Source organism: Bos javanicus, chromosome 11, assembly GCF_032452875.1.
Source record: "Bos javanicus breed banteng chromosome 11, ARS-OSU_banteng_1.0, whole genome shotgun sequence".
NCBI classification, from domain to species: Eukaryota; Metazoa; Chordata; class Mammalia; order Artiodactyla; family Bovidae; genus Bos; species Bos javanicus.
The window spans coordinates 62,915,278-62,942,710 of NC_083878.1; the positions used below are offsets into that span (position 1 = coordinate 62,915,278).

The 27,433-nt window shown below is 45.2% G+C and overlaps 1 protein-coding gene across 4 annotated transcripts in view; it reads right to left on the reverse strand.

Moving 5' to 3' along the window:
• Positions 1–755: 755 nt before the first annotated feature.
• Positions 756–27,433, reverse strand: part of SERTAD2 (SERTA domain containing 2) — a 116,219-nt gene continuing 89,541 nt past the window's right edge. Inside the window, exons 1-3 of one of the 4 annotated variants that reach the window (XM_061432794.1) lie at positions 24,073–24,158; positions 13,167–13,789; positions 756–5,986 (exon numbers count right to left, since the gene is read on the reverse strand). In XM_061432794.1, coding sequence (XP_061288778.1) covers positions 5,032–5,986; positions 13,167–13,177 — 966 coding nt within the window. In that variant the 5' untranslated portion in view covers positions 13,178–13,789; positions 24,073–24,158 and the 3' untranslated portion in view covers positions 756–5,031. Of the gene's footprint in view, positions 5,987–13,166; positions 13,790–24,072; positions 24,163–27,433 lie in introns of those variants that run through there. The other 3 variants (XM_061432795.1, XM_061432796.1, XM_061432797.1) reach the window with 3 other exon arrangements.

Here is a 27,433-nt window from a genome sequence, read left to right on the forward strand (position 1 = left end):
GATGGCTTGAGCTGGGGAAGCAGAAGCTGTAGTAGGTTCGGAAAGGAAGCTGCTGGAATACACCTAGGAGAAGGGTGATGAGGCCAAAGAGAGGCCCAAAGAGGAAGGACCAGCCCTGTTGGGAAAATGAGGCTGTTTTAGATGTACTGAGTATGAGATGGCAAAGCTTGGCTGAAGTCCAGAGCTCAGGAGAGAGGTGAAAAAGTAAAAGTGTTAGTCCTGTCTGATTCTTTTGCGATCCCATGGACTGTAGCCCATTAGGCTCCCCTGTCCACGGAATTCTCCAGGCAAGAATACTGGAGTGGATAGCTAGTCCCTTTTTTGGGGACTTTCCCAACCAAGGGATTGAACTCGGGTCTCCGGCATTGCAAGCAGATTCTTTACTGTCTGAGCCACCAGGGAAGCTGGGAGAGAGGTAGGAGCTGGAAATAAGTTTTCAGAGTCCTGGATGGATTAGGAACCCTTGGGAAAACAAGCAGAGTAGAGGCTCAGCAAAGAGCTGAGTCACCAACTGAACCCTGGGAAAAACCCAATGTTAGAAAGAGTTGGAGAAGGAGGTTTGAGAAGCACCCAAGGGGCAGTGGGAGAACCAACAGAGAAAAGTGCTTCTGAGACAAGACAGAGGGAGACGGTGATAGCACCAACTTGAGGGGAGGCAGTGGGGGGTGGGAGGGGCACCATTCACCGACACGGGCAGACGGTGACATACAAGCTGGCTGTACTCCAGGCAGAAGGAAACTGCAAACACACCTCTCTCATCTTTTAACTGTTTATTGTATAATATAAAACTACAAAAGTAAGACTGCTCATTTCCATGTACATTTAATCTGTCCAATTGTTCAGATTACAGCCCAAACCTACATGTGAATACAACCATCTGGGTTCTGATGTAACGTCTGTAATATTGCATAGAAAAGGCACAGCTCTCAGGTCTGTGGGGGAAAGGTTACACCTCCTTTTTGACAAAAGCCCTCCTCAAAAACCATGCACCAAACATGTTGCTATGTACATCTGTTCCAAATCTTGGTTGTATGGACCGCACTTCTCTTCCAAACTTGTTATCCCCAAAAGACATCCACAATTTTTACTGGCTTTGTTTGCAATAGTACTTGATCCTGGCTAATTTTCAAGAACCATTTAGACTCATTCTCAGAAGCCCTGAAAACAATTGTACATAAGCAGGACGCACACACCTCACTGCCACTGGCAGTTACAGGAAGTTAACCATTTACAGCCAGAAAAGGTTAAATATGCTCTTTTCAATTCTTTTCAGAAAGTGTATAAAGGTTCAATTTGTAACAGCAAGATTTTGAAATTAAGACAATTCATATAGAGAATAACAATCGCTGCACAACGTAGAGTCTCTCTCTCTGGTTGGTTTTCTTTTTTTTTTTTTTTTTAACATCTGTCATCTGAGAAGGCTGCCCTGCAGATTCATAATTCATTATTTACCACCAAGGGTGGTTAATAAATTTAAGCTTTAAAAATGATCCGTAAGTTGACACTTGGCTCTTTGGAGTTTATTTATTTAAGAAATTTTCCTTGATTGATCTCAGGGCAGTTGGGACACTCTGAGGGGCTATGGCAATAAACAGCACAATTGAGAAAGACACTCCTCCGGTGGAGGTGGCTTGGCTAGTTCTCACCCTTTGGTGTGAACGAGGGTGTCAGTGGTATGGTTGCCCCTTCTGTCATAGAGAGAAAGTGCGACTAAAAAAAGTTAAAAAATATCAACCCTTTGATGCTTTTCTTAAAAATTTGGAGGTATTAAAACATTCCTCATCCATACCTTTTGCATATTTCAAATAGACCCATATTTTAGAGAAGAGAGTAAAAATGAATGTGGACTGTGCATACGATGAGAAGACCCAGGGGTCTGGCTCAGACCCCCTTCTAGTACAGATTGACATTCCTACAGAATACATTCCTACTTACATTCTGCACATGTTACCATCCAGATGTTGTTAGAGCTCCACAGTAAAATAAATATATTTACACAGAAAAAAAAAAGGAATAAATAACTTATGAAAAAAATCACTTCAAATTCAAAGCTCTTATTATTCTGCTCTCATCTTGTCACTTCATTGCACATCACTGTCAATAATTGTCCTCTCCCAGCCCCACCCAGCATGTCGCTCTCGTAAAGGCACCTCACATTGCCTGCCTGACTCTGAAACCCATGTGGTGTCCTTCAGGAGGGGGAAGGCACTGCCACCGGTGGCATGTGGACACACGTCCCACGCTCGAACTGGGGCTCGGAGATCACACACAGGCTCACGTTCTTCCCTGTTGGGACATCGCTTTGTCAAAATAAGACACAAAGATAACTGGAACACTTGGTGGTTTTGTTCTTTCGAAAAAGGGCCACTAACTTCCCTTGTTCTTCCTCATTAGACCTTGAATACCAAGAATTCATGGCAAGGGTATCCAGAGTTAAAAAGCACTTGCGTGCTGCTGTTGGGGGTTTTTGTTTTGATCCTGAAGCCCAGCCTTATCAATGCGGGAGAGTGGGAGAACCACGTGTGGGCAACATTTCGCAGTGCTTATTTGAACTGCTGCCCAACATATGGGACTTGTTTAAACACACAATTTGCTAATCCAACCAAAGTACAGTTGTTCTAAGTTACTATCAATCAGTTTTTAACAATGGCAAATCAGCTGCCTTACCCTGTTATTGTCCGGGATAATGAACACTATTGTGCACGGACACGAATGTGTCTGTGTGCGGCATGTGGAGGGTTTGCTGGGTCCTCCAGCTAGCAGAAGCGTGGCGTCTGGGCGGTCTTGTTCTCTACAGGAAAAGGAAGCGCTTCAAATGGACAGGCACAGTGACACTGGAAGCATCTACAAAAACCCTCACCTTAACTATGTGGTCCCTGGTCCTATTATAGGGAATGACACATCTGTAGTAGTAAGAGGTGTCTGGTGGAGGGTGCTTACAGGAGAACAGTGCAATTTGATCGATTCCTCACTGCCTGAATGAGTTGATAATTAGCCTTTAAAAACACATTTAGGTGGGGGGGGGGGTTGGGGTAGGGGGGAGTAAATCAGAATGTAGAAAGATTTAATCATATCATACACGAATCTTCTGCTTAGATGAGCAGTTCCTTCATCACAAATGTATTTGCTTTGCCATGTGCATTATAAAAATAAAACTATCTATGGCTTGTATAAAGTGCCATTTTATAAAGCTGTCTTTTTTTAATTGGCCAGAAAGACTCAATTTTATCCATGGCAAGAAGTGAGCAGAATTGGTGACTGAATATTGACAAATGACCAACAACAAAGACAACAACAACAACACAAATCCCATAATTTAAAAATTCTTAAATAAATATAAAAGTTACTCCTAAAGAAGCCATCTGCGTTTCAACAATATAGGTTGTAACCAGCAGAAGTACCATCGGAAGAAAAGAAAAAACTGAGACAGAAAGGCCATAAACAATTTCGGCAACAAGCATGATACATCGCAAACATTCTAAAATTAAAAGTAGATCACTAGGAATAAAAAGCTAGTTCTCCTGGCAGAGAGAGGATGGCAAAGTGGGGGCAGAGGGGGACATGCATAGACAGTCCTGTGTATTTGGGTAAAACAGCCTTGTAAAGTGAAGTTAAAGCAGTTGATTCGAGAAAGCAACCAGATAAGAGGCCGTGATGTAACGGGGCCAACTCCTGGTTCAAGAGCCATGGGCGTCACACGAGTGCATCCCAGGCTGGGCCGAGGAGAGTCAGGCTCACTGTGGTGATCGTGACGGTGCCATTTTCAGCACTTAGCAACAGAGGGAATGAAAGCTCTAGGGAAGGGAAGCCGGAAAAGACAACTGAGCAACATGATGGATGCCTTCCGGGGGAAGAGTTCCTTCTTGGTGAGCCCTAAACATTGCAATAGGGTTTAGTTCCATGAAGAGGTTGGTCGCTTTTCATAAAATTCTGTTCGTGTGTAAAATTTCAGGTCTTCATAAAAATTATGCCAAAAACGGAAAGATCTGGGGTTTTGTTTAAAAAAAAATAAAAACAATTAAAAGCGCAGACTTGGCATAAATAGAATACTTGGTAGCCTTCCCCTTCAGAGAGTGAGCGAAAGAGAACCATCATGTAAACCCGGAGCTCCATGGCTGCCTCCCGCCAACTGCTTAATGCAAGCTTGATGAGCACACGTGGCTCTGGCTTTGGAAGTCACAGTGCTGGCAGGTGTTCATGCCAGGGGGTCAGTGCTCATGAAATTTGGGTGTGATATCTCCTGGCCCTTTTTAAAGCGCTGTGTGTGTGTGTGTTTGCATCTGGGGACATCAACTGCGGATTGATTTGATCCAATTTTCTCTTTGCACCAAACACATATAAAACATTACAACTCTATAAAAGTACAAGTGCAACTTGTACATCTGAAGTTTGCAGGAACTATGTGAGCAAATCCTATCAAAATAGCTATCTCATATGTATAAACAGCATTTGTTTTTAGAAAAACAATATCATAAACTGCAGAATCTGTACAAAAATATAAAATAAATTTGGGCAGCAGTTTCTAAACAGCCATGTAAATGCAACACTTACGAGGAGTAGTTAATGCCTCTAAAAAGGCTGAATTGCCAAGTCAACCTATACAGGGCGAAAATGCCGGAAAAGGTACTGAGATTATCTAAATAATATATATATATATTCTTTTTTTTTTTAACTCTTGCAATAAAACTTATAGAAAAAATAGACAAATATGCACATGCAATTTACAGCTTTCCCAACTTATTCCTTGTGCTTCACTTGAACTGTTTTTGTCATTCAACACAGCCACATCGTCTTCAAATGTATTCTTTCTTATTCCCGGGTAGTAGGTCTCTGAGGAACCACTCAAAAAAAGCATATTAAAAGTGGTCATACTTGGATGAAGGCACTCCAACTCTGCTCAAAGCAAAAACTAGTGTGATCCTTTTGTAGAATGTTCTTCTCAGAAAAAGGCAAGCAAGGGTGCATGCACAGTGCGGAGAGCTGTCGGGGTGCGGGGGGTGGGGTGGGGAGCAGGTGCGGGGGCCCCGGGGCTCAGGATCCGACCAGCACCTCCATGATGTGGTCCAGCTCGGTGAGGTCCATCTTGAAAGGCTGGCTCGGGGCGACGGGCTGGCTGCTGTAGGGGGCCAGCGTCTTGAGGAGGTCATCGGCCGATACGGGGGACATCTTGGAGGCGGTCCCCGACGCGGACGTGCAGGGGTCGAAGTCGTACATGGACGTGTCAATGTCGGCGAACAGGATGTCGTCCAGGGTCAAGTCTGTGAGGAAGCCCGTGGACGCGGTGATCTCAAAGTTGCCAGGCAGGGAGTCCATCAGTTTCGGGTCCTCGGGCCGGCCGCCCTCCTGCAGCCCCTCGGGTCTCTGAGGCGCGCCGGGCCCCCCGGAGGAGGAGTCCCCTTTCGGGCCGTCGGCCTCCGCGGCCTCCGTGGAGGTAGATGTGGGACAGAGCTCCTCGATCTCGTCCAGGGCGGAGGAGAAGCTGTCCTTTTCCGGCGGGAGGAGGGCGGGAGGCGCGAGTCTGGCGGGGGCGGCCGGCGACGAAGTGCAAAACGTGTCCGGGTCGTCGTCCTCGAGCAGCGAGGCGGGGGTGAGGCAGGCCTCCAGGGCCGCGGCGCCGCCCAGCTCGCAGGGCGCGGGAGCGGGCTGGCTGAAGGCGGGCGGCGCTTCCCGGGAGCTGGAGCCCAGCGGGTCGGCGGCGGCGGCGGCGGGCGGCGCGGAGGCGGGGAACGCGGGCCGCAGGCTGCCCTCCTGCTTCAGCTCCTCCTGGATGCGCCGCAACATGTTGTTGATGAGCACGGTCTTTTGCAGGCTGGGCTCGGTGAGGGGCCTGTGGTTGTAGAGCTTCATAAGGGAAATGTTGAAGATAGTCTGGCGCTGTAAGGTGTAAGACACCTTGGACGGACCGTCTGACGGGGACACGATTTTGCCTTCCAGCCCATCTTCATGCTCGTCAAACTTCCGTTTTCCTCCTTTCCCCAACATATATCTAACAAGGAGAAAGGAAGGAGATGGAATCAATCCTACAGAAACGAATTCCACCCCGCCCCCCTCCCGTTTTCAAAAAAGATGCCGATTTCAGAGGTCAGGACTCAGGACCTGAGTTCCCTGACCAGGGCTGGTTACAACAGAGGAATTCATTGGGAAATCTACCTCTGTGTGGCGGTGGAGCAATTTTTATCACTGGGTAGTCTGTTGAATGTATTTCTTGAGAAATGTGTACGACACAGACAAGTTAAACATTACCATGGAAACCGTGATTTTGACTTTCTCGCTTGTGTGCCTGTGCCTACCTACCCTGTTACCAAGCAGGTTCAACTTCCCTCCCTCCAACAGATCTATTTTTAAAACCCAAGAAAACACTGACAATGCTATGACCTAAACAGGTAAAGGTGTCACAGGTTACAGCTTGAACACACCTGGAATGATGAAAAGAACGCAGTTGGAAAATGGGGAACATGTACAGTTTTGGTAGAACTGCATATGCTTTCAAAACACTGCTTTCTTCCCCATCACGCACAGAGCCTGACTGTTTGGTGTGGTGAAGGGCTTAGGCTGTATTAAATGACCACAGTGATGGAGCTGCTATCGCTTTTCTGTCAAGAATCAAGTGCAGGATTTCCCAACCCAAGTTTTTCCGTGGCTAAGTTTCATCATAGGCTGTCATACCTGAGTGCAACTGGACTAATTTAAAAGCAATTTCCTGTGATTATAAGTATTGCTGTTTGAGTACTGGGTACATTTCTTAAAATACCTACTGTGATTCCTGCAGCGATTTCAAAGAGACAACCACCTCCTATCTCACACCCTGAGCACTGGGGAATGGGTTTTAACTCCTGCCCACCTTGCCTGATATGGCAGCCTCCTCCTGTGCTCTGTCCTGATTGAAGACACCCCCAAATGCCTGCGCCTTCTGGAGAGCAGCTGGCCCTTCCTCTCAGAACTTCAGCATCTAAACCAAGCAATCACAAGTCCACCGGTCTGTGTCTCACAGACCCCACTTTATAACGATTTAACAAAGAAAGCTGTCCTTGTGTCATCGTTCAGACCCGCAGACGGGCTTCTCGTCAAGCTAGGCCCGTGGCGCTTGTTCCTTCCCCCTCTACAATGCTTACCCAGAGGGGCGTGTTAATGCTCTCCTCAAGGCCACTCACTCTTTTTGATGATGTCACACACAAGAAAGTGCTTTGCAGTTACCCAGCATTTTTTTCTAAAGGTGACTTGCCTTTTACTGAATGACCTCCTTTAATCCTTTAACTCATCCCGCATTTACATTGCCTTGGGCACTCTGCCAGAAAGTGGGTCGTCCGGCACAGGAATAAAGCCTGGTCTTCAAGGAGCTTAACAACTTCTCCTACACCTTATTATCATTTTAAAGTGGGAGTCTCATCCTAAAGGGATAAGGCTAACCATAATAAAACTTCCTTCTTCGGCTTTGTGGAAGAAGGCCAGACGTGCAGGTGGACACAGAGCCTGGCGCGCAAGTCCCATTCCGGGTGGCTGCCTTCATGTGGCTCAGTCTCCAGCAGAGAACGAAGACAACTGCAATCCATCAAGTCAGAATCAGCCTGAGACTTTGTTAACGCTTGTAAAGAATGTGGAGTTACTTATAGGAAACACTTCCCCCCACTTCGTAAACATTAAGAAAATGGCTGTCAATCACTAGGACCAAAGACCAGTCCCATAATTAACTGTTCTCTGAGGCAAAGAAGGTGTGTATGATAGTAACAAAGGGTTTATCTAGTGCCTCACATGACAGCAGCATTTCCTACTGCTCTGCTCAGTGCTGTCTCATTTGTATGTACAAACGGCATAGGACATTTCCTATCTAAAGTATCTGTGCCCATTTAAACCTGAGTGTGAATCAGTGAGGAGGCGACTTCATTTCACAGTACAAAACACTTGCTACTTTATCTATCAGAAGTACACTCGGACAGCTGTATTTTGAAACAGATAACTGTATTCAAGTATATACCATTTGTATTTGCTTACAATTTAATGCCACATCCAGAAAAACTCCACTTTCACCAAAGGAAAAAAAAAGTGAAAGTGAAGCTTGCTCAGTCGTGTCCAACTCTTTGTGACCCCATGGATTATACAGTCCATGGAATTCTCCAGGCCAGAATACTAAAGTGGGTAGTGTTTCCCTTCTCCAGGGGATCTTCGCAACCCAGGGATCAAACCCAGGTCTCCTGCGTTGCGGGTGGATTCTTTACCAGTTGAGCCACAAGGGAAGCCCAAGAATACTGGAGTGGGCAGCCTATCCCTTTCCAGCAGATCTTCCTGACCCAGGAATTAAACCGGGGTCTCCTGCATTGCAGGTGGATTCTTTACCAACTGAGCTATCAGGGAAGCCCCACTTTTACCAAAGAGCTCACCATATGCATTTAGCTATCATATAAGGCAGTTACATAACCTATGTTATACACTATAATTTGAATGTACCCAATACACCCAAGTGTGTGTGAGAGTACACAAGTGCGTGCGTGCGCGCACGCACACACACACACACACACACACACACACAATCTCTCTCTCTTAAAACAGTGTTTCTCAAAGTGTGATCCATAGATGGAACCAGTCTACAAACTATTACTGGTTCACAATGAGGTAAGTAGAGATTCTGTACTGCTTAGAAATTTTTATGGCAGATTTACAGAGTAATTATATTTTGTAAATAAAACTTTTTAAAATGAGGCTTCTATTTTTACATCCGTGTAACTCATTAAATTTTTCCAGTATTCTGTCAGGTTTCACTGAAGTATTAGTCCATAAAGGAGGAAAACACAAAGAAGATGGTCTTTCATCACAGAAAGTTTGAGAGGCACTGTCCCAAAATGTAAACCAAACACATGCCTCAAAACAAGTATGTAAGCTTATGGCTACTTTAAATGTTTACTGGCTCTCTGAAGGAGAAGTAACACTCAGGAAAGACAATGCAGATGTTTCCTTTCTCTCAGTCATTCACACAGAACTGTCTTTTAAAGACTTGTTACCAGGAAAAAAACAACAGGACTTTTTCAATAACTCACATTTCTCTAGAAATAATCAGCAAGCACATAGAACTTAACTATTTAAAAAGCACGTGGTACTACAGGCATGGTTAGCCAAATTCTCATGGCTGAGGGAGATCTATGGAGATACTTTTCAGAGAGATACTTCACTGTGAGAAGCACCTGATTTCCAATTAGAATGATCTAGCTGGTCATTCGGAGAAGGCAATGGCACCCCACTCCAACACTCTTGCCTGGAAAATCCCATGGACGGAGGAGCCTGGTGGGCCGCAGTCCATGGGGTCGCTAAGAGTCGGACAAGACTCAGCGACTTCACTTTCACTTTTCACTTTCATGCATTGAAGGAAATGGCAACCCACTCCAGTGTTCTTGCCTGGAGAATCCCAGGGACGGGGGAGCCTCGTGGGCAGCTGTCTATGCGGACACGACTGAAGTGACTTAGCAGCAGCAGCAGCTGGTCATTATCGACTCAATGTACATGAGTTTGAGCAAACTCTGGGAGACAGTTTAGGACAGGGAAGCCTGGTGTGCTGCAGTCCAGGGGGTCGCAAAGAATTGGACATGACTAAGCGACTAAACAACGACAACAACAAAGCTGGTCACAGCTCTGTGATGTGATATGGATCCGAATGATTTAGAGAAAGCCTGATAAGACATCTGTAATGCTGTCTGGAAGGGGAAGGAGGAGGACCTGGGTACGCCAAATCCATGAGCAGGAACAGATAGATGAACTGAATCTTGGATGCTTCTCAAATGTGTAAATAAGGACCCATGATAGAGTATCTCTCAAAGCAGGTTTGGCTTCATTTTTCTATTTTGTTTTATGAGGCAAACTGCTCTACACACCCAGTAAGATTCCAAAATGCACACAATCCTGATTTGTAATCTGAACTCTAGCTACATTTTTACAAAAAGGAGTGAAAAATGACATGGTAAAATCTAACCCACATTCTTATGTAGAACATTACATTTTTTTTTTTAATTTAAAATTTGTAAAAAAAAAAAAAAAAAGTTTTCCCAAAGTTTGCTTAACATGCTGTTCCGAGTTCTGTCTGCCCACTTTCAGAAGAGGCCTCCAATTCCTGGAAGTGGGAGGGAGGTGAGAAGGACCCTCACTTGGAGATGTGTGAACATGGAACAGACACGATTCAAAGACAAGACAAGCCTCTCAAAAATACGAGGGCCAGGCTGCCCAAAGCCTCTCCTCAGGCACTCCAAGACAACAGCAGTAGCTCTTCAGGCCACTGGAGAGGCATGTGACCTTTTAAAAGGCCCCACTTGGCTGCAGAGTGAAGATGGAGCAGTAGCTGGAGGTCATTAAGGGCTTCAGGGTAACAGGGGTGGGGGTGTGGCAGGAGGTGTGTGCTGTTCCTGCACCAGAGGCCCCTTGGAGTGGAACTGGACACCGGATGGTAGCCTGGAGTTCCCTGAAAAGAGGAGCTTGTGACAAGTTGGTTTCCAGGCTACCCCGAGGCTCAGCACCTCACTTTGCCTCCTCCCTCGACTTGTGAAGACCCAGGCCCAAAGCCCGTGGTCTTCTATCCAGTCTTTCAGTAGAAGGCCCAAAGGAGATCCGGAACTTCAGGGTGGTTAGAGACCCTGACATGGAGGAGTGAGGTGCGTGCTCGCTCCCTTTCCTGCCCACCTAGAGGGGTCTAAAACTAACCACAGTCACTCTTTTGATTGAATATTCACTGGCTGTTAATATACAGTTCAAGGTAAAATACCTTCCCTCCCCAATAAACTTGTTAGAAACAAACCCCTAACATTCTGATTTGTTTAACATAAATTTTGGCAAGTATTAACTGCAGCAATCTAAGTTTTGAAAAGAGAGAACAAAAACTCATAGGGAGCAATACAAATGGACACTTCTCTGTGGGAGTTTTCCAGGAAGTTTAATAGTGAATAAAACTCTCCAGATACCAAACCTGGCTTTCAGTCAAGCCACTTTCACTAGGAAAGACCCTGCCCTCAAATGCTACAAATCTGCCCAGGGAAGATGGTCAACAGTAACATGTCACTAGGCGATTCCTCAGAAGAGAAAGAACCAGAGAAGCAGGAAAAGATATTATTTGGGGGTTTGCAATTCCAGATTCTAATGACTCCCACAGTCAGGAATCAGAGATCAGTACAGACTGGGTGACCGGGGAGAGACTTCCAGAGATAGGATTTGAGGTTTATACTTAAGGCAGGATTGCCTCTCGGTGAACGTGTCCCACCCCAGACGGTAAGCTGTCTGAGGGTTTTAGACAGTTCTGTTCATCTCTGTATCCTCAAGGTAAGGCAGTCCCTGACACACAGAAGATGCTTCAGAAATAGCGACTGGATGAATAGTAAATGGAAAGAATGAGAAAAGACATTGAGGGACAGCCAGAGACGGACTGTAAAACAAAAACAGAGATGTGTGTCTTTGGCTCTGGGTGTAAACTTGGCGTGAAGGGAGGGTATGACAAAGGGGAAGTCTGAACGAACCTCAGAGGGCACAGCTGTACAGGGCAGGCGTTGGGTAAGATCTGTTGGGACCGGAGGCACTGAGGGTGGGCAAGGACCCTGCATCCAGAAAGCTGTGCGTGCCTCTCTCATTCTTCAGTTCTCAAACTTGAGTGAGCATCAGATTCACAGAGGGGGCTCGGTAAAAGAATGCTCCCCCCGCCCCCCACTATCCTAGATTCTCATTCATTTGGTCTAGTGTGGAGGACCGAGCTCTATATTTTCAGCAAGTTTCCAGGTAATGCTGGTCTAGGGACCTCATTTTGACAACCACGACTTCCTTTTTTCTCCACCCAGCTATTTCATATTTAAGCCTGAGAATACCTTTACTCAATTAAATCTTGAGTTTAAACTGCTTCCCTATTTGTGCCTAAGCAGGTAAGGAAACAAAGAACGAGTAGCTTTGTGATGGCAACTGACATCAAAAAAGAAAGACTACATGCAGAAGTAAGATGTCCTAAGCTCAATTTTAATGATAAATCTCAGTTTCTCAGACTGATACATGTGATACCACCAGCTCACTGGGGCCTAGGTTCTTCTTGCCGTGATCACAGAGTGAATGGTAGTGAGGCCCAGTGTCCTGAGAGAAACTGAAATAGTACCCATGTGTTAAAAGGAGCATTTCATAGCTTTTACATTTTTAAAGCACTACAGGAAAAAGACGCAAACATTAAAAAAAAAAAGAAAGAAAAAACAAGCAATCAAAAAAGTTCTCTTAAACTCAGTGTTTTTTCAATTATTTTACAGCTATGCCTTGGAAAAACTGTTTAAAACACCGTCCTTTAATATTATTTGAACTGTCAAAATAAATGTTACGATTTTCTTTTTCCCCTCCTTTTTTTGGTTATTGTAATAATACAAACACTCCTGTCGAGGGCTGACTTTCAATAGCTCGCAGCGAGAGAGCTGCTTTGCTCCATACAAAACCCCAGCCCAAAAGGCTGTCTACGAATGGCTGAGCACCAGGTTCCCCACGAACTAATTATGATTTTAAAATTAACAATATTAAATCCACTTTTGCAAACCACCACTTGTGTAATCCCCACTAACAACAAAACCCACTGCTTTAACCTGCAGCCCGCTGTGGCCACCAGTGCTTCCTAGAGGCCCAGAGCCTGGGGGCCGCTGACTTGATAGGTGCACGGAGGGGCTGTGCGTGGCCCCTGAGGGCAGCATCACCGCTGGGGCTTATGAAAGGCCCAAACTGGGAGCCTGCCCCGGCCCACCATGGGGGCTGGCTTTCTGGCTCAGTGGGGGTGGAGGGGGGGGGGTCAAAAAAAGATGCAAAAGACTTTAACTCAGTTTATCCCCCCAAACAGTTATCACCCCAAACAGAAGGAAAACCCTCCAGAAGGAAAATCCTACTCAGTAACCACGGGAATTAATGCTGCAAAAGGTGTTTTAAAAGAAGGTCAGGATTGATAGCTTAGTTCCAATTTCTGAAGGGAGGAAATCACTGGGGAGGGTAAGACTGACCATATGATCAAAGAGGCAGCCAGGAGGGGCGGCAAGCGGCCAGCACACCAAGGCAGACGTGGAAAGGGCTCCCAGCTCCGCACCACCCGATGCTCACACACACTCGTTCGTCCACACACAGAGGCGGGGCACACGGGGGAATCCTGAAAGTTATTACTTTAAAACACCTCAAGGCTGGATGGTCTGTACCTTGTGTACATTTTCAAGAGCTTGTTCCAATTTCCTTTTGGACCAGTAAGTGACAAGTAGAAATCCAGGGTTTTCCTTTCTCAGGAGCATAGCGGGCTTCACGATTAAGTGACATGTTGTCTCAACAGTCGGTTTACAGGGCAGAGCTCAGTCCTGGTGTCTGCCGTCAGGGAAGGGTAGCTCCTAGTGGGGCTCTGGGCTCCCCGGGAGCGGGTCTCACTCTACGTCCTCACCAGGGTGAAGAGGCTGGCGTCTGCTGTTCGATGAGTCACTGGCCTGCACACTCAGGACCTGTGCACGTTTCTGTATGCCCGTGTCACTGGTTAACAGCTCTCAAGTGAAAGGCTCCTAATAAGAGTCCCGGGTCTCCTCAACCACACCGTCCTGTGTGACAAGTGGTGTGACTACTGGCTGCTGAAGGGTCCAGAAGTGCCCATGCTGACACTAAAAATTATAAAAACGAGGCGTTCACAGTAACGCTAATGACTCAGAATGATGCCTTTTCCTCATAGAGCTACCCAGTTTGAAGAAAAAAGAAGCTATGACGTGTGACGAGTGTCTTCAACCAGGCTAGCAGAGGCTATTTCCTCACTCAGACATCCTGAGCCGCCAAACCCAAAGTCCTGTAAATGGAAACACACGCATGCTTTCAGTTTCTTTCGGGGGCAGTGGAAGAAGAAAGAAGTTGCCCCTGGCAAAACTGAGTGGGTGACAGTCTCTCCAGAGCAGGAGAGAGGCTGGCTACAAATGCCGATGAGACAACTTCTGAAACACAGAACATTCTCATCTCTCCTCTCTGACGCCTGCCTTAGGGTGTGCTTTGGGTCCTGCTCTTGAGGTGGTCCAAGTGCAGCCCCTGCTCCTGAACAGGACGCCTGCCACCAGCCTCCAGCGAACTCTGGGAAGAGCTCTTTTGTCAGCTGGCCACACATCACCTCCCGGGCAGGAAGGAAAGGCCCCCTCCTTGTTCCACAGGGGAAGCCAGGTTCCCTTAGACAACTTTCTACACTGTTAAAATATTACACCTTAATCAACATCCAACACTCAGGAATCTGATAATGGGTAGGCTTTTGACACCCTTCCTCCCCCACGTAACAGCAGAAGCCGCGGGGTGGGGGTGGGGGGACACGACTTAGAGGACACCCTGAAGGGACATGCGGTGGGGGGGGGTGCTGGCAGATCTGGGAGAGAGCTGACACAAAGTGGGGTGCTCCCAAAGCCAGTGCTCTGGGACAACCCAGAGGAAAAGAGTGGGTAGGGAAGTGGGAGAGGGGGTTCAGGATGGGGGACACACATATGTATACCCGTGGTTGATTCATGTTGATGTATGGCAAAAAGCATCACAATATTGTAATTATCCCCCAATTAAAATAAATTAATTTAAAAAAGAAAGTGGGGTGCCTGCAAGGATCTGCCAGCGGGGATGTTCCATGCACTGTGACCCGTGCAGTTCCCCCAATTCCTGGTGGTGAGCCTCCGGGAGGCCGTGCGGGGGTCAGCACTCCCCCAGGCTGCCTGCAGACCCCAACGCGACTGTTTCCGGCCTCCGGGAATGGCAGAAACACGGGCAAAATTCCAACAGGGAGAAAACCTCTGCGTGTTTACTCCCAGAAGACAAGGGAGGGTAAGTAACTGAACCCCTAAAGCTGCCCCTATCGGGGAAGCTTTTTTTTTTTTCTTTCTTTTTTTAAGCCCAAGCTCATCCAGGATGAGGTCCCTGCAGTAACATCCATGCTAATTGCTAAGTAAGACAAAGCCTTCCCTAACAAATCAGCAATGTAATTATGAAGCCAGTCACTAGATCAAGCCAGTTAGGCGCGCTCGGCGCGGCTCCGAGGCTGTAACCCGACACCACTGTTTGCGGAGGCGCCTCCCCGGGCTCTCCCGGCGGCGCTCTCTGCCGCGGGTAGCGCGCGGCCGCGCATCCGTGATCAGACTCCAGTCGGACGGGTCCCGCGGCGAACAATCCCCGAGCTTTCTCGACAGCGTCTTAAAGCCTGGAGACAAACCGAAATTCGGCCAGGAAGTCAACCTTGAAGTCAATTAAAACAACAGCTTTTACTGTTTGGGGATGTAAGAAACTCTTGCCTTCCCTCCTAGGACTTTTATCTACTTCTATGAAATTGCAGACGCTTTCTGACTGGTTTGTCAAACATAACCTTTCCTCTTGGAAAAAGAAAAGGACATTTTCAAATGTGGATAACTGCATTTAGTAAACAAATCGTGAGAGATAATATTTCAAGTGAATATTTCTTAGGAATAAATTATGGTCTTGTTAATAAACATCTGGAAAGAAACAGGTTTTTTAGAATGTAACTGTTAAGTAATAGAAAATATTTCTAATATCCTGTCTTACTGGTATAGGTTTTAGACCTCACTCTTAGGAAGCTAGGGACATCAGTCACCTTCCAAAGATACTGAGGATGTTTACAGTTCTCTTAGTTTATGTAACAATTTTGACTAAAAGCACTGCACACCTAAAGTAAAAGACTGAGCCGAATTATACAGTTTCTAAATTTAAGATGAGCAAAAAAAAAAAAAAAAGATTCTATGCCTGGAATATGCTTTAAAATACTCTAGAAAAAAAAGACCATGAAGATGAAACAAGACTGACAAAATATTGATGATTGTTAAAGCCCGATGATGAGCACAAGGGGATGTACTGTACTCTATTTACTTTTGAGTGTGTTTGGAATTTTCCATAATAAAAAGGTAAAACATGTACACACACATCAATACATATTTTAAAAATTCTACAAATTAAAAAAAAAGTCAAACACAATAAACTATTTATACCCTCAGTGAGAACTATGATATTAACTTGATAAGCTATTTTACACAGAAGAAAGCTATAAATGCTCTTTGTAAACAAGCATGCCCACTACAAGTTGGAGCTCCTCTTCAGCTTTGAAAGAGAGTATCACATCTAACCACAAGGGGGCGCAGGAGAGCAACAGGCACTCCTGAATTCTGATTATTCACCGCAATTTCTATCTACAGATCTCAAAGTATACACATTTCCAAGACTGTTCCCTAATTCAGGTCTCCATAGGACACTGCTTGACAAGCCAAGAGCCCTGCCAAGACCACACTATATTATGCTATGGTTCAAAATCTGGAAATATTGTATAAAGAAAAGGTTGTTGTCTGTATATAAGTAACACTGATGTTTCAAAACCCATGACTAAAATCCCTGGAGGATTCCTGAAGCAAGAACACACACAACAAACATACAACCTGAGTCATAAGATGCGGACTGGGAGAAGCCAGTAGTTCAGAATTTCCAGTGGGGGTCCTAAAGTGATCTCCAACAACACAATGAGTCTCAAGGTTAGCAGTAGGAATTTTACTAGGATAGAAAAGCCTTCAACAATCCAATTGCTTTGTATTAACAGGAAATTGCCTCCACACTGAACAGAAATGGCTTCTGGCAGTTTTTTGGGAAAACTTCATAAAGAATATTGGGGAGGAGCCGTTAAATTGTAAAACACTGGTAACCTTAGAGAGATCATGAAGCAAGTTGATTGTATAACTTGCTGGAATTCTCCCTATGCAAATTACAAACTACATCACTGTTTGAGGTATTGAAGTTCTATGATATTGTATGTTCATAAGAGATGACCTATTATCACCAATCTTTCCATAGGAAACTTGGTAAATATGAACCATTATAATATTATTTTTATAAATAATATATTATTATAGACATTAAAATTATGATGCTATTCCACACTAATTTGTTGTCAGGAACTCAGCTTTAGCATGCTGAATCTAAAGCCTCATTAACATTAAGGGAAGGAATTCTTAGATTTGAATTTCTTTCCCTTAAGATTATATGCCAGTAAAGGCCAACCACTCTTGTCCCACCCCCATTCCCATGCATAATGAAAACATTTTTTTCTCCAGTACTTATAATTGCTTGGATGGGATTCTGGTTTCAACTCTCCTGTACTATCTTTTCCCCAAAGATACCTTGTTTTTCTGCTCACACTAGAGACCCTTAATAAACAATGTCAGAGGGGAAAAGGCTTAGGGTTGAAACCAAATGCTTTGCCAAAAGTATGTGATGGTGTTTTTTGTTTTTTTGTTTTTTAAAAGAAGGCCTTCAGATACATAAAACGGTCACACCAAAACAGGTAAACATAATTTGCTAGAACAAATCTGTGAAAATAAAATTTCATCTTAATTAAAACAAAAGATTACTACCTTCTAGGTTTTGTTAGCCAACTAACTTGTCACTGAATAAAACTAACAAAAACTAAGTATGCTACATTAGGGAGTGTTTTTATGAAAGTGTTTTTAAGGGATATTATTAATTTTTAATCTCCTCTGTTTTAAAATTGGGAATGCTTTAATACTGTGAAAAATCACTTAAAAGAAGATATGCTTTATATTCCTCAAAAATACAGAACTTACTTTATCTTCTAACTTCTACATGCAATCTAAAGAGAAAAACCAGAGAAATATTCTTTACTTACTCATTGAGTAAGTCTAAACATGGTATATAGTCTAAATCTGAATTCCTCAAAAGAAAACTATCCCTAAAAAGAAAACTATCACATTTCTATAATATGACATATGAGTATTAAAATTTAAGTAAGTAAGTAAGTAAAGTCACTCAGTCGTGTCTGACTCTTTGCGACCCCATGGACTGTAGCCTACCAGGCTCCTCCCATGGGATTTTCCAGCCAGAGTACTGGTGTGGGTTGCCATTTCCTTCTCCAGAGAATCTACCCAACCCAGGGATTGAACCCGGGTCTCCCACATTGTAGGCACTTAACCATCTGAGCCACCAGGGAAGCATATTAAAATTTAAGGTACAAGGTAAAAGAAATATACTTCAGAGACGCCTGAGAGGGAGGAAGGGCTTCCTTTGTGGTTCAAAGGGTAAAGAATCTGCCTGCAATGCAGGAGACTTGAGTTCAATCCCTGGACTGGGAAGATCCCCTGGAGAAGAGAATGGCTACCCACTCTAGTATTCTTGCCTGGGAATCCCCATGGACAGAGGAGCCTGGTGGGCTACTGTCCATGGGGTTGCAAAGAGTTGGACACGACTGAAGTGACTAACACACACGAAAGGGAAGAAACAACTATTCTACTATGTAAATATCTATTTCATATAAGTAACATTCATATTCAGAATGTTTAAGTTAATTCTAAAAATTAGGTAGACTCCTGATAAGGTTTTACAAAGACAACTTAAACTTTATTTCATACACTTGAATAATTCACAGAGTAGAAAAAGTTAAGGAGGATACAAATTAAGCTTGAAGGCAGTGAATGATACTTTGTAAATATGACAGCCCTTCTTTAATAAACAAAATAATTACTTTGGGGCTATTTTGAGATAAAAAGTATTTCTTCCAAAGGATTTCTGAGCATCCATAACTAATGACCCACAGAACTTTACTCAAAGTCACTCAGTCAAACATAATAAAAGTAATCAGAATACCACACTGAAAACAATACATATTTATTTTCTAAGGAAACTACCTCTCAGAACTTCAACCTGTAGGAGCTTCAAGGACCTTTAAGGAGATCTTGCCTCCACCCCACCCCACTGCCACCCCTGAACATTCTGTTCACCCTGCCTATCTTTAGAGGCTTCCAAAGCAAGAAGGCAGGTGCCACTTGAGGAATCCACGTTTTGAATTTGCTAACCAACTACTGCTAGACAGCTAACAACCGTCATCTGGTAAAATCTATTTTATTTTCTATTTCTGGCCATAATAAAAATATTTTAAAAAGTAGTCTGTTAAAAAAAAAAAAAAACTATTCGGAAAAGACCATCACCAGGTTCGTGACAAGCACAGAGGCAGTGCAAAAACTTCTTCATCAGCTACAGACCACGGTGCTCAAATTCCTCTGCCAGACCCTTTTTCTGTGACTGCAAGGAAGACACAGAAGTACACAAACATGGAGGTTCCCTCCTCAAGAAAAGGGAAGAAATCTGAAAAGCAAATCTGTATCAAGTATTATTAAAAAACGGAATAACTACTAAGACAGGTTCAGATTAAAACAGTTGCCACCTCGTTATCTCATTGGCGTGGCTAGAATTTTATGCAAACCTGTCCTGGTGTAGAGATGACCTTGGGACTTTCAGATTCCCTGAGTTTAACTCAACACTTCTAAACACCAGGGTGGGGTACGCCAGCCGGCCTGCCTGAAGCCGGGGAGCTGTGGCTGGCGTGGAATGATAAGCAGTCAGCCAGAAGAGCAGAGCAAGGGGCTAAAGGTTGATCAGCAGCAAGTAACGCTTCATTATTTAATTTTCTGACCACAGGCACCATCAAGTAATACTTTTTACTTTTGTTGAACAGGTTCACAGAGACAACTGAGTGAGTGAGTGAGTGAGTGGGGGAGTGGGGGGGTCGGGGGGTGGGGGGGTGTGAGTCCTCAAGAGTCAGAAGCCCTTCCCCTTCACTGTTCTACTTCATGAAACTCCTCAGAAGCACACAAATGCCTGGTTTAGCCTCGTCTTTTCAGTTAACCACCTATGAAGGTTTTTGAAAGAAAAAAAAAAAAAAGCTGAGGATTAAAGAGCAGCTCTGAGAAGCTACAGGTTTCTGCAAGGGGACAGAGAGATAGTAAGGCCAGACATAAATGAGTGTTCACAACTGAGGTCTGCTGCTTGCTACTCGGAGTTACTAGAGAAACAAAGCTGCCTTTGGGCACCTAAAACTAGTCGGACCTGCTGTAGCAGTTGCGCAGTCGGCCCAGCGCTGTCCCCCGCTCCCCTCCCTCCGGCCCCCGCCCCACGCATCCGCATGGCTCACTCCACTCGGGGCGGCGCCGAGCGGGCACACTCGGCCCTGGCTCTGCTGTCCCTGCTCAGGGGCAGGCCCAGCTCTGGACACACGGGCGTGCAAGTGTGAGAGGAGGCCAGACGAGACAGCAGATGCCGACTCCATTCCGAACTGAAAGCTGCAGTGGGTGCAGAACACGGCTTCTGTGCTCCTGGGTTGCTAAGACAGATACACCAAATTGTGGGACTGGCTGCTGGGACTCCAGGCAGGGATCCCCGTTTAAGTTCAGAGGAGGGACGGGAGACCTTGAGAGGAGACGAAGGAGGCTTTCTAGCTCCTAGGGCCCTCCGACCACAAAGAGAGCTGAATTCCCTTCCAAAAGGGAGTTTTCATTGTCTGGGGTGCTTGTTGAAATGACATACATCTGTTTTGTCCTATGAGCAATCATATGTTTGCAAAGATATTCTGATATTTTTATTTTCGAATTTCTATTTCAAAGAAAATTTTTAGACAGCCAAGCATGTTTTGTTTGTCTCATGATCTTCAAGGAAAAAAAAAAAAAAACCAACAAGGCGTCCATTTATTACCCAGAATAGGAATGTCGTCTTTTTGGCCTGACATATGCCATTCACAGATTCATACAAAGAATGAACTGCCACACAGTGCTCATAGAGAAAGACACTGCTCCACACAATGAGTGATGGGCGCTCTGGGGGACAGTGCTGCTCACAGGACTGCCCAGCATCTGTATAGAGGGGCAAAGTTTGCCTTTAACGCCAACTGCACTGGCCATTGGAGACAATCATTTTGTTTAAAAGATATGCCAACTTCGGTGAGCTGCTCTTCCCTTCAAGAATATTAGAACTAACTATATGTAAAGTAGATAACCAGTGGGAATTTGCTGTAAGACACAGGGAGCTCAACTGGGGGCTCTGTGACAACCCAGAGGGGTGGGCTGGGGTGAGGGGTGGGAGGGAGGTTCAAGAGGGAGGGGACATATGTGTACCTGCCACAGGCTGATTCATGCCAATGAAACCAACACCACGATTGTAAAGCAATTATCCTCCAAGTAAAAATTAAAAAAAAAAAGAATATTAGAATTAAATTAAATATCCACACATTTCTTTAAGCAGGAGTCCTAGCTCGGGGGTTTTTGTCGGCTGTTTAAGGAATAATTATTAACAGTTGGTAGAAAAGACATGACTTGTACATATGCAGTGGCCACCGCATTTTTAGATGATCCTGTTCTGCTGGTCAGTGCAGATTAATGGAAAGACCGTGAAGGTGGGTGTTACCCTTATTTCAAGGCCATTTTCACTTAAAACTGGAGCTTGCCCTCTGGTGCCTTGAGCATACACCTGATCTTTGCACTCAGTAATCAGAGACACCTCTCTGTCCTCTCTCTTCCCCCACCCCACCCCTGCTTTGCCAAGAAACTGCTGCAACTATAACTATCTCCTACAGGATAGGCTGTAACAGTAAATATGAAATTCTGTAGCAACAAAGTTTTAGAAAATTCTACGAGTTAGAGTTCATACTCCAAAATATATTAACCTACACATTTTTAAAGTCTATGTTACAATACTAACAAAATTGTCTTGATTTTTTTGATATAACAAAATAAAAAATAAAACTTCATGCTTTTATTAGTATTTGTTTTTTAACAAGAAATCACAGCAAAAGAAACTTCTAAAAGTTTATGTTGTAGCTTTTATCTTTCTTAATAGCTAAAGTGTAAAATATTTTGACTGTGGGCAAACTTTTAGTATAACTTGTTACTGATAATTTGAAGTATGTTTTTATTTTTATTTTCTTCATCAGTTTAATTTTTGACAGAAAAAATCTTGATTTATTTGTACATATGTACATATGTATTTCAATGTCCCCTTATATGTTTTTTATCTATTTTGTGTGTGTGCACCTTTCTAAGTAGTGTTGCAACTCATTCTGCCGTTGGAACACTGTTTAAAATAGCATATGCCAAAAGCTATCTGCTGCTACACAAATTTGAGTTTTAAAATATCAAAATAAATACCATTTAACTATGCTCATTATTAATAATTTAGTGCATGGCAACTGGGTAACGTTTATATTTCAGCTTCTCAATTAAATAAAAGGCTTTCAAGGGGACAGTTCAACAAACAGAAGTCTAAAGGATTTCTAAATGTGAGCTAATATCCCTTTCTTAGTTTTTTAAGGGAAACAGGCCCAGGCAGCTGTTACCTAAGAAGCTGTGACACTCGCTTGACAATAAAACTGTTCACTAGGACATTCATGTCCTACACTTGGTTGGTATTATAAAATTTAAGTCTCCTATCGTAATTACCCAAAGAACAGAGCTGAATGTTAAAAAAAAAAAAAAAAAAGGCTGTCCGATCCATTTCATAAGCTTTCTCACCTGAGAGCAACATGGTTATGCACATTTTAATTAGGAGGGTAAAGAAATAAAGTTATTTTAAAGGGTTTCAAACTTGATGAAGAACGTAAACAACTTTACATTAACATATAATATCTCTAAGTAAATCAACAAAGTTAAAGGCAGACTTTCTAACATTTATCTCTCTCTCTTTTTTTTCCACGAAGAAATAGCTGAAATGAACATTAAAGTAGAGATCCAAGAACAAGCTCTTCTTGCTCCTGCCAGAAGCTGAGATCTCAGGATGGGTATTTTCATCCTCAGAGCACACCCTACCACACTCAAATCAGAATAGACTGCTATAAAAAGGGGGAGGAGTGGGAGGAGCTCTAGGGGTGAGTTATGGCTTCTGGGTAGCTGAACAACTCCCCCCCGCCCCCCGCCCCCGCCCCCAGGCCCCCATCAGCAAAACAACCCAGAGGCTCTCAGGTGGACTGTCCTCCAGGGGTTGAGTGGAGCCAAGAGCCCACTTCACTCTTGTCAGAGACTCGTCTCTAATTATAAAAGGCTACTTTGAACACTTAAGGCCTCAGGGATCCGATTGGCTAGTACAACTTCTAGGCTCTTTACACACGTTATGGACATTTCTTAACATATATTGAGAAATCACAAAGCATATTTCATGAACAAAGCTTGAAAACATTTATTATCTTCCTTAAGACCAAAGGAGGCTGTCCAGCTTAATTCAAATGAAAACTGGTACAGTCTGAGACTGGACGTCTCACCTTGCTGATCGCCCTTCCCCATTAAGTGCCTGTAAAAACTTACTCTCCACCTCCTGAAACATCCTGAAACTAACCAGCTTGGAAGCAAAAAGTTATTCTAAGACAATGATACCTAATCTTTTTGAGAAATTTAAGGCTAAACACAGAATTCTACTCCCATCTCAATCTATTACTATTATTTCTGCTAAAAGTAAGATAACTCCTGGCCAAGGCAGGGTGGAGGGAATTTATGATTTTCTCTCGATGCAGGGGCGCTCTGAAGGCACCACGTCTTGGTACAAAGTCCAGGGCCTGGGACAGCTGGCTCCCCTCGGCCCCCTCCCTCTCAGTCATAGACGGTCACCACTAAGATGACTTTTAGATTTCTAACTTTAAAAACTAATGAGACATCAAGTTTAACACACAAATTCAAAATCAATTCACTTGGGCACGGGCGAAAAGAGGGCGGAGAGGGATGTTTCTAAGTTAAAACACAGGGCAACTCACAGAAATACACTAAAGCAAGCTGGATGCAAACCCGGCCACAGGACTGAAAAGTGAAGCAGCCGTCGCGCCAGCAATACGAGTCTTAAAAAAAAAGTCTCGCACGTTCACAACAACACAACCGCCACAACACGCACACAGATCCCAGATGTAAAAGCGACAGCTCCAAGCTCCCTCCGCCCCACCGTTAGGCTCTGGTTAGCTCCCGACCCTCTCCTGACCCCGGTCCGTGACTGCCCGTCCCCTGCCTGGCCCTTCCCCCAGCAGATCTGCCCGAGAACGCTGGGGGTACCCGGCGCCGGCCCCGGGGGTCCAAGGGCGCGGGGCCGGGGAGCAGCGGGAGGGAGCGCTCCTCCCGGTACCTGCTCCAGCCCAGGTCCCTCTCGCCGAGGCTCCCGCGACCCTCGCGGCCGCCCAGCGCCCCTCCTCCGCCCTCCAGGCTCACCCGGCCCTGGCCAGGTCCCAGCGCTGCCCCCACCCACCCGGAGCCCCGCGCATCCGAGAATCCCCTCCAAGCCGGCGCCGGGAGAACTTACCACATGCAGCTCCACCTGGGAACTAGCACATCGGGAGGGGTTTCTGCCCACTCCTCAAGCTACTCCCGCTCCATGCGGAATCCCCCGCTCCGGGGGCCCAAGGGTGGCGCCGAGGAGCGGGCAGGAGGCGAGACCGAAGCTAAGACTCCGCCGTCCTCTGCCTGCGCGCTCGGAGCATTATACAATGGTGGAGGAGGAGGCGGCGGCGGCGGCGGCAGGCAGCGGAGGAGGAAGCCGGAGGCGGGCGGAGGGGGCGCCCTGACCGAGCGAGCGGCAGCCACTGCTCCAGCACTAGCTGTGCAGGAGTGACGTGCGGCCAGCGAGCCTCCCGCGAGCTCCGGGCCCCGGGCTCAGCAGGCCCCGCCCCTCGGCCCGCCCCGCCCCCTCGGCCGCTAGGCCCCGCCCTCTCGACCGGGCCCCGCCCTCTCGACCGGGCCCCGCCCCCTCCCCCGGCGGTCCCGGGAGGCGCGATAAATGCCGAGCGGGGCCCGTCCGCCCCAGGAGCAGGAAGGGGCAGGCGGAGCACGCGAGATGCCGGGTGGCAGCGCCGCCCACGGCTCCCTACCCAGCCGGCGCGCCCTTGATTTTCTCTTAAGGAAAAGCTTAAGGAGAAGGGGAGAGGAAACGAGACACTCCGGCCAGGGGACCACAACTAACCACCAGTAATCCCCTCAGACCACTCATGCAAATGACGGAGCCGCTAGTGACAAAGGCGGCAACGAGTGCCGCGCGCGCACAGCCTGCTGAGTCGCGCGACCGCAAATATGACAAGCATCTCAGCTATTCTGCAACTTGGGGCCGGTTAGCCGGGCAGGCAGGGTCCCGGGGCGGGGGGGGGGGGGGCGGTGGTGGTAGATGGGGAAAGAGAAAAATCAGACCGCGGGGCGCTTTATCCGCGCTGCCCGCGGGGTTTTCGAGACAGACGTCCCGGGAGGGCGGGGGCAGCGCGTCCGCTGCTGAGACGCTCTCCGATGCCTGCGCCTCCGGACATATGAGTGGCCCTCAGAGTGTCCAAGAGGTAGGATGAAGGCTCCGGCTGGAGGTGGGGACAAATCCCCCTTGAGTGCGGTGTCCTCAGCCCAACACTTGAAATGGGTCACCAAGTCAAGAGTACTTTATCGGAACAGGAGGGAAACGACTTGGCAGGCTTCGTGGCAGGCTTCGGCCGCGGTGCAAACCCGGCAGAGCCCACGAAGGTAGGGACTCCTGGCTTGAAGACGCAGGGGGGACCTAGGCGCAGTTTCACAGCGATAGCCTTTTCCTTCTCCTTAAGAAGTTCTGCTTTGAACTACTTATATTAGGAAAATTTATACTAGTTTTGGGAGGCTTGTGTGTGTGGTGCAAATTTAAAAGTCCTAGGACAGGAGACCTCCTCTGGAAAATTAATGATTATTTTAAAAATGGCATGCACATTCAGTTTAAAGATGTTATGAAAAGGAATTCAGGCATCTTAAAATTTTGGCTGCCACCCCAATCAATATTGTCTCAGATCTCTTTGGAATTTAATGGTCCACTATACTAGTTATACTTAAGGATAATAAAGCTTTAAGACCTAACATAAAGGTGATTATAAGTCGTTAACATCAAGACAAGTTGAGACCTATTGGAACTGTTCAGTAATGATTTGTTATCAATCAAATTGACGGTATTATTGAAATTAAATCTGGGCTAAAATGTTGGTAGAGGAGAAAATGTTTCTTGTTTTATCTTGAAAGGGAATGAAAAAGATTTTTTACTGGACCCTCGATATAATTAAAAGGTTACACAGATTTTTTTTAAGTATAGCCAGTGCTAAAAGCTAATGATTTGTGTATATCTTTGGAAAATTTCATTACAATGGCATTCCAAATTACTCATCATGGAAGTCGTGCTCCGGGCCCTCAGCGCATCCTGCTCAGTTTGTGCCTAAGTGGCACAGTATTCAAACATTTTGCCATGAGGCCAAGATATTTTTCATTTCCAGAATTCTGCCTTTCAGAGAGGACACTACTAACAGTTTCTGAACAACCCACTCACATTAAAGAGAAGCCATTGAAATAGAAGCTGCAATACTGTGATATCTCTGTAGCAGAGGCCAGAGGTTCTCTTGAATTTAAAATAAATTTAAACTGTTATTCATGAATTGAAGTGAGCACCAAGTTAGACTTGCACAATTTTTGTGACACGTGGATATTTTCTAGCAGATGAATTACTGGAAGAACTAAGATCAAAGTGACAATTTTTGTGTCTCCAGAGTGGATGCATGATTTTGCTAAAGCACAAATTCTGTGTGTGCTCAGTAAAGGTCTGAGTTCTTAGGAAAGCAATCTGAGTTCCGAGGTAAAATATTTTTCACCTTCCCATACTTTTGAAGGTAAATGCCTTATTTTATATATGTTATATACAGGTATCTATGTTATATATGTGTCCCACTTTCCCCACTTTGAGATTCTGGCATCTTTTACCATGAAGTCAAAGCATGAAGTGGCCATTTGAATACCTGCTCATGTGGTCCCTCACCAAGTGGTACACAGTCCCCTCCCCTAGGGCCGAGTCCCCCTCAGCCCAGCACAGCAATTCCTGCCTGGCCCTGGGAATCCAACTCCATGAGGCTAAGGAAAGGCCCTCCCAGAGCTTTTGAAGTCAACTCCCTTTCCCTTTAGTATGCATGATTTTTTAAAAAAAATATTGTTTATTCCTAGCAAATGAGCAAGAAATGTTCAGTGAACACATAAGTATGGTTTTCACACTTTCACTCTCTGGGACACTTAAAAGCCCATTTAAAATAATCCTACCCTCAGGATTTAGAGTTTCTCCCTCTCACTTGCACATACAAGAAATTAGGCCAGTCATCCACATTTAACTATCAGGAACATATCTGTTTAGGGAGAAAAGAAACACTGCTCTTGTAAGTATAGGACTGTGATGGTAATTTTTAAAAATACTCACAAGTTTAATTTCAGAGAGGTACTTCTCAACATTGCTTTGTGGTTCTGGGTACTAGTTTGCACTTCACTGCTTCTCTTGAAAGTTTCTGTACCCTCACGTCTTGCAAACAACCAGATGACTGCACTAACTGAAGGCCACTTTTAGCACTTAATTAATATGCACCAAAGAATTGACACAAGGACAAGCTAGCTATATAAACTGAGAAAGATTTCACAACAGTTTGCAAATTTATCCTTTCTCCTTTATTACGTTTTATCTTTCAAGTTCCACAAGAAATACCAGTCAATCACCCATCTATATACCTTGGAAACATTCTTATGCCCCCCCCCATAAATGTTTCAGTTATTAAACACAATAATATAGCCAGCTGGGTTAAATCATCTTTTCATGGAAAATACAGACAGTCTAACTGAATGCAGACTTCCCATTCACT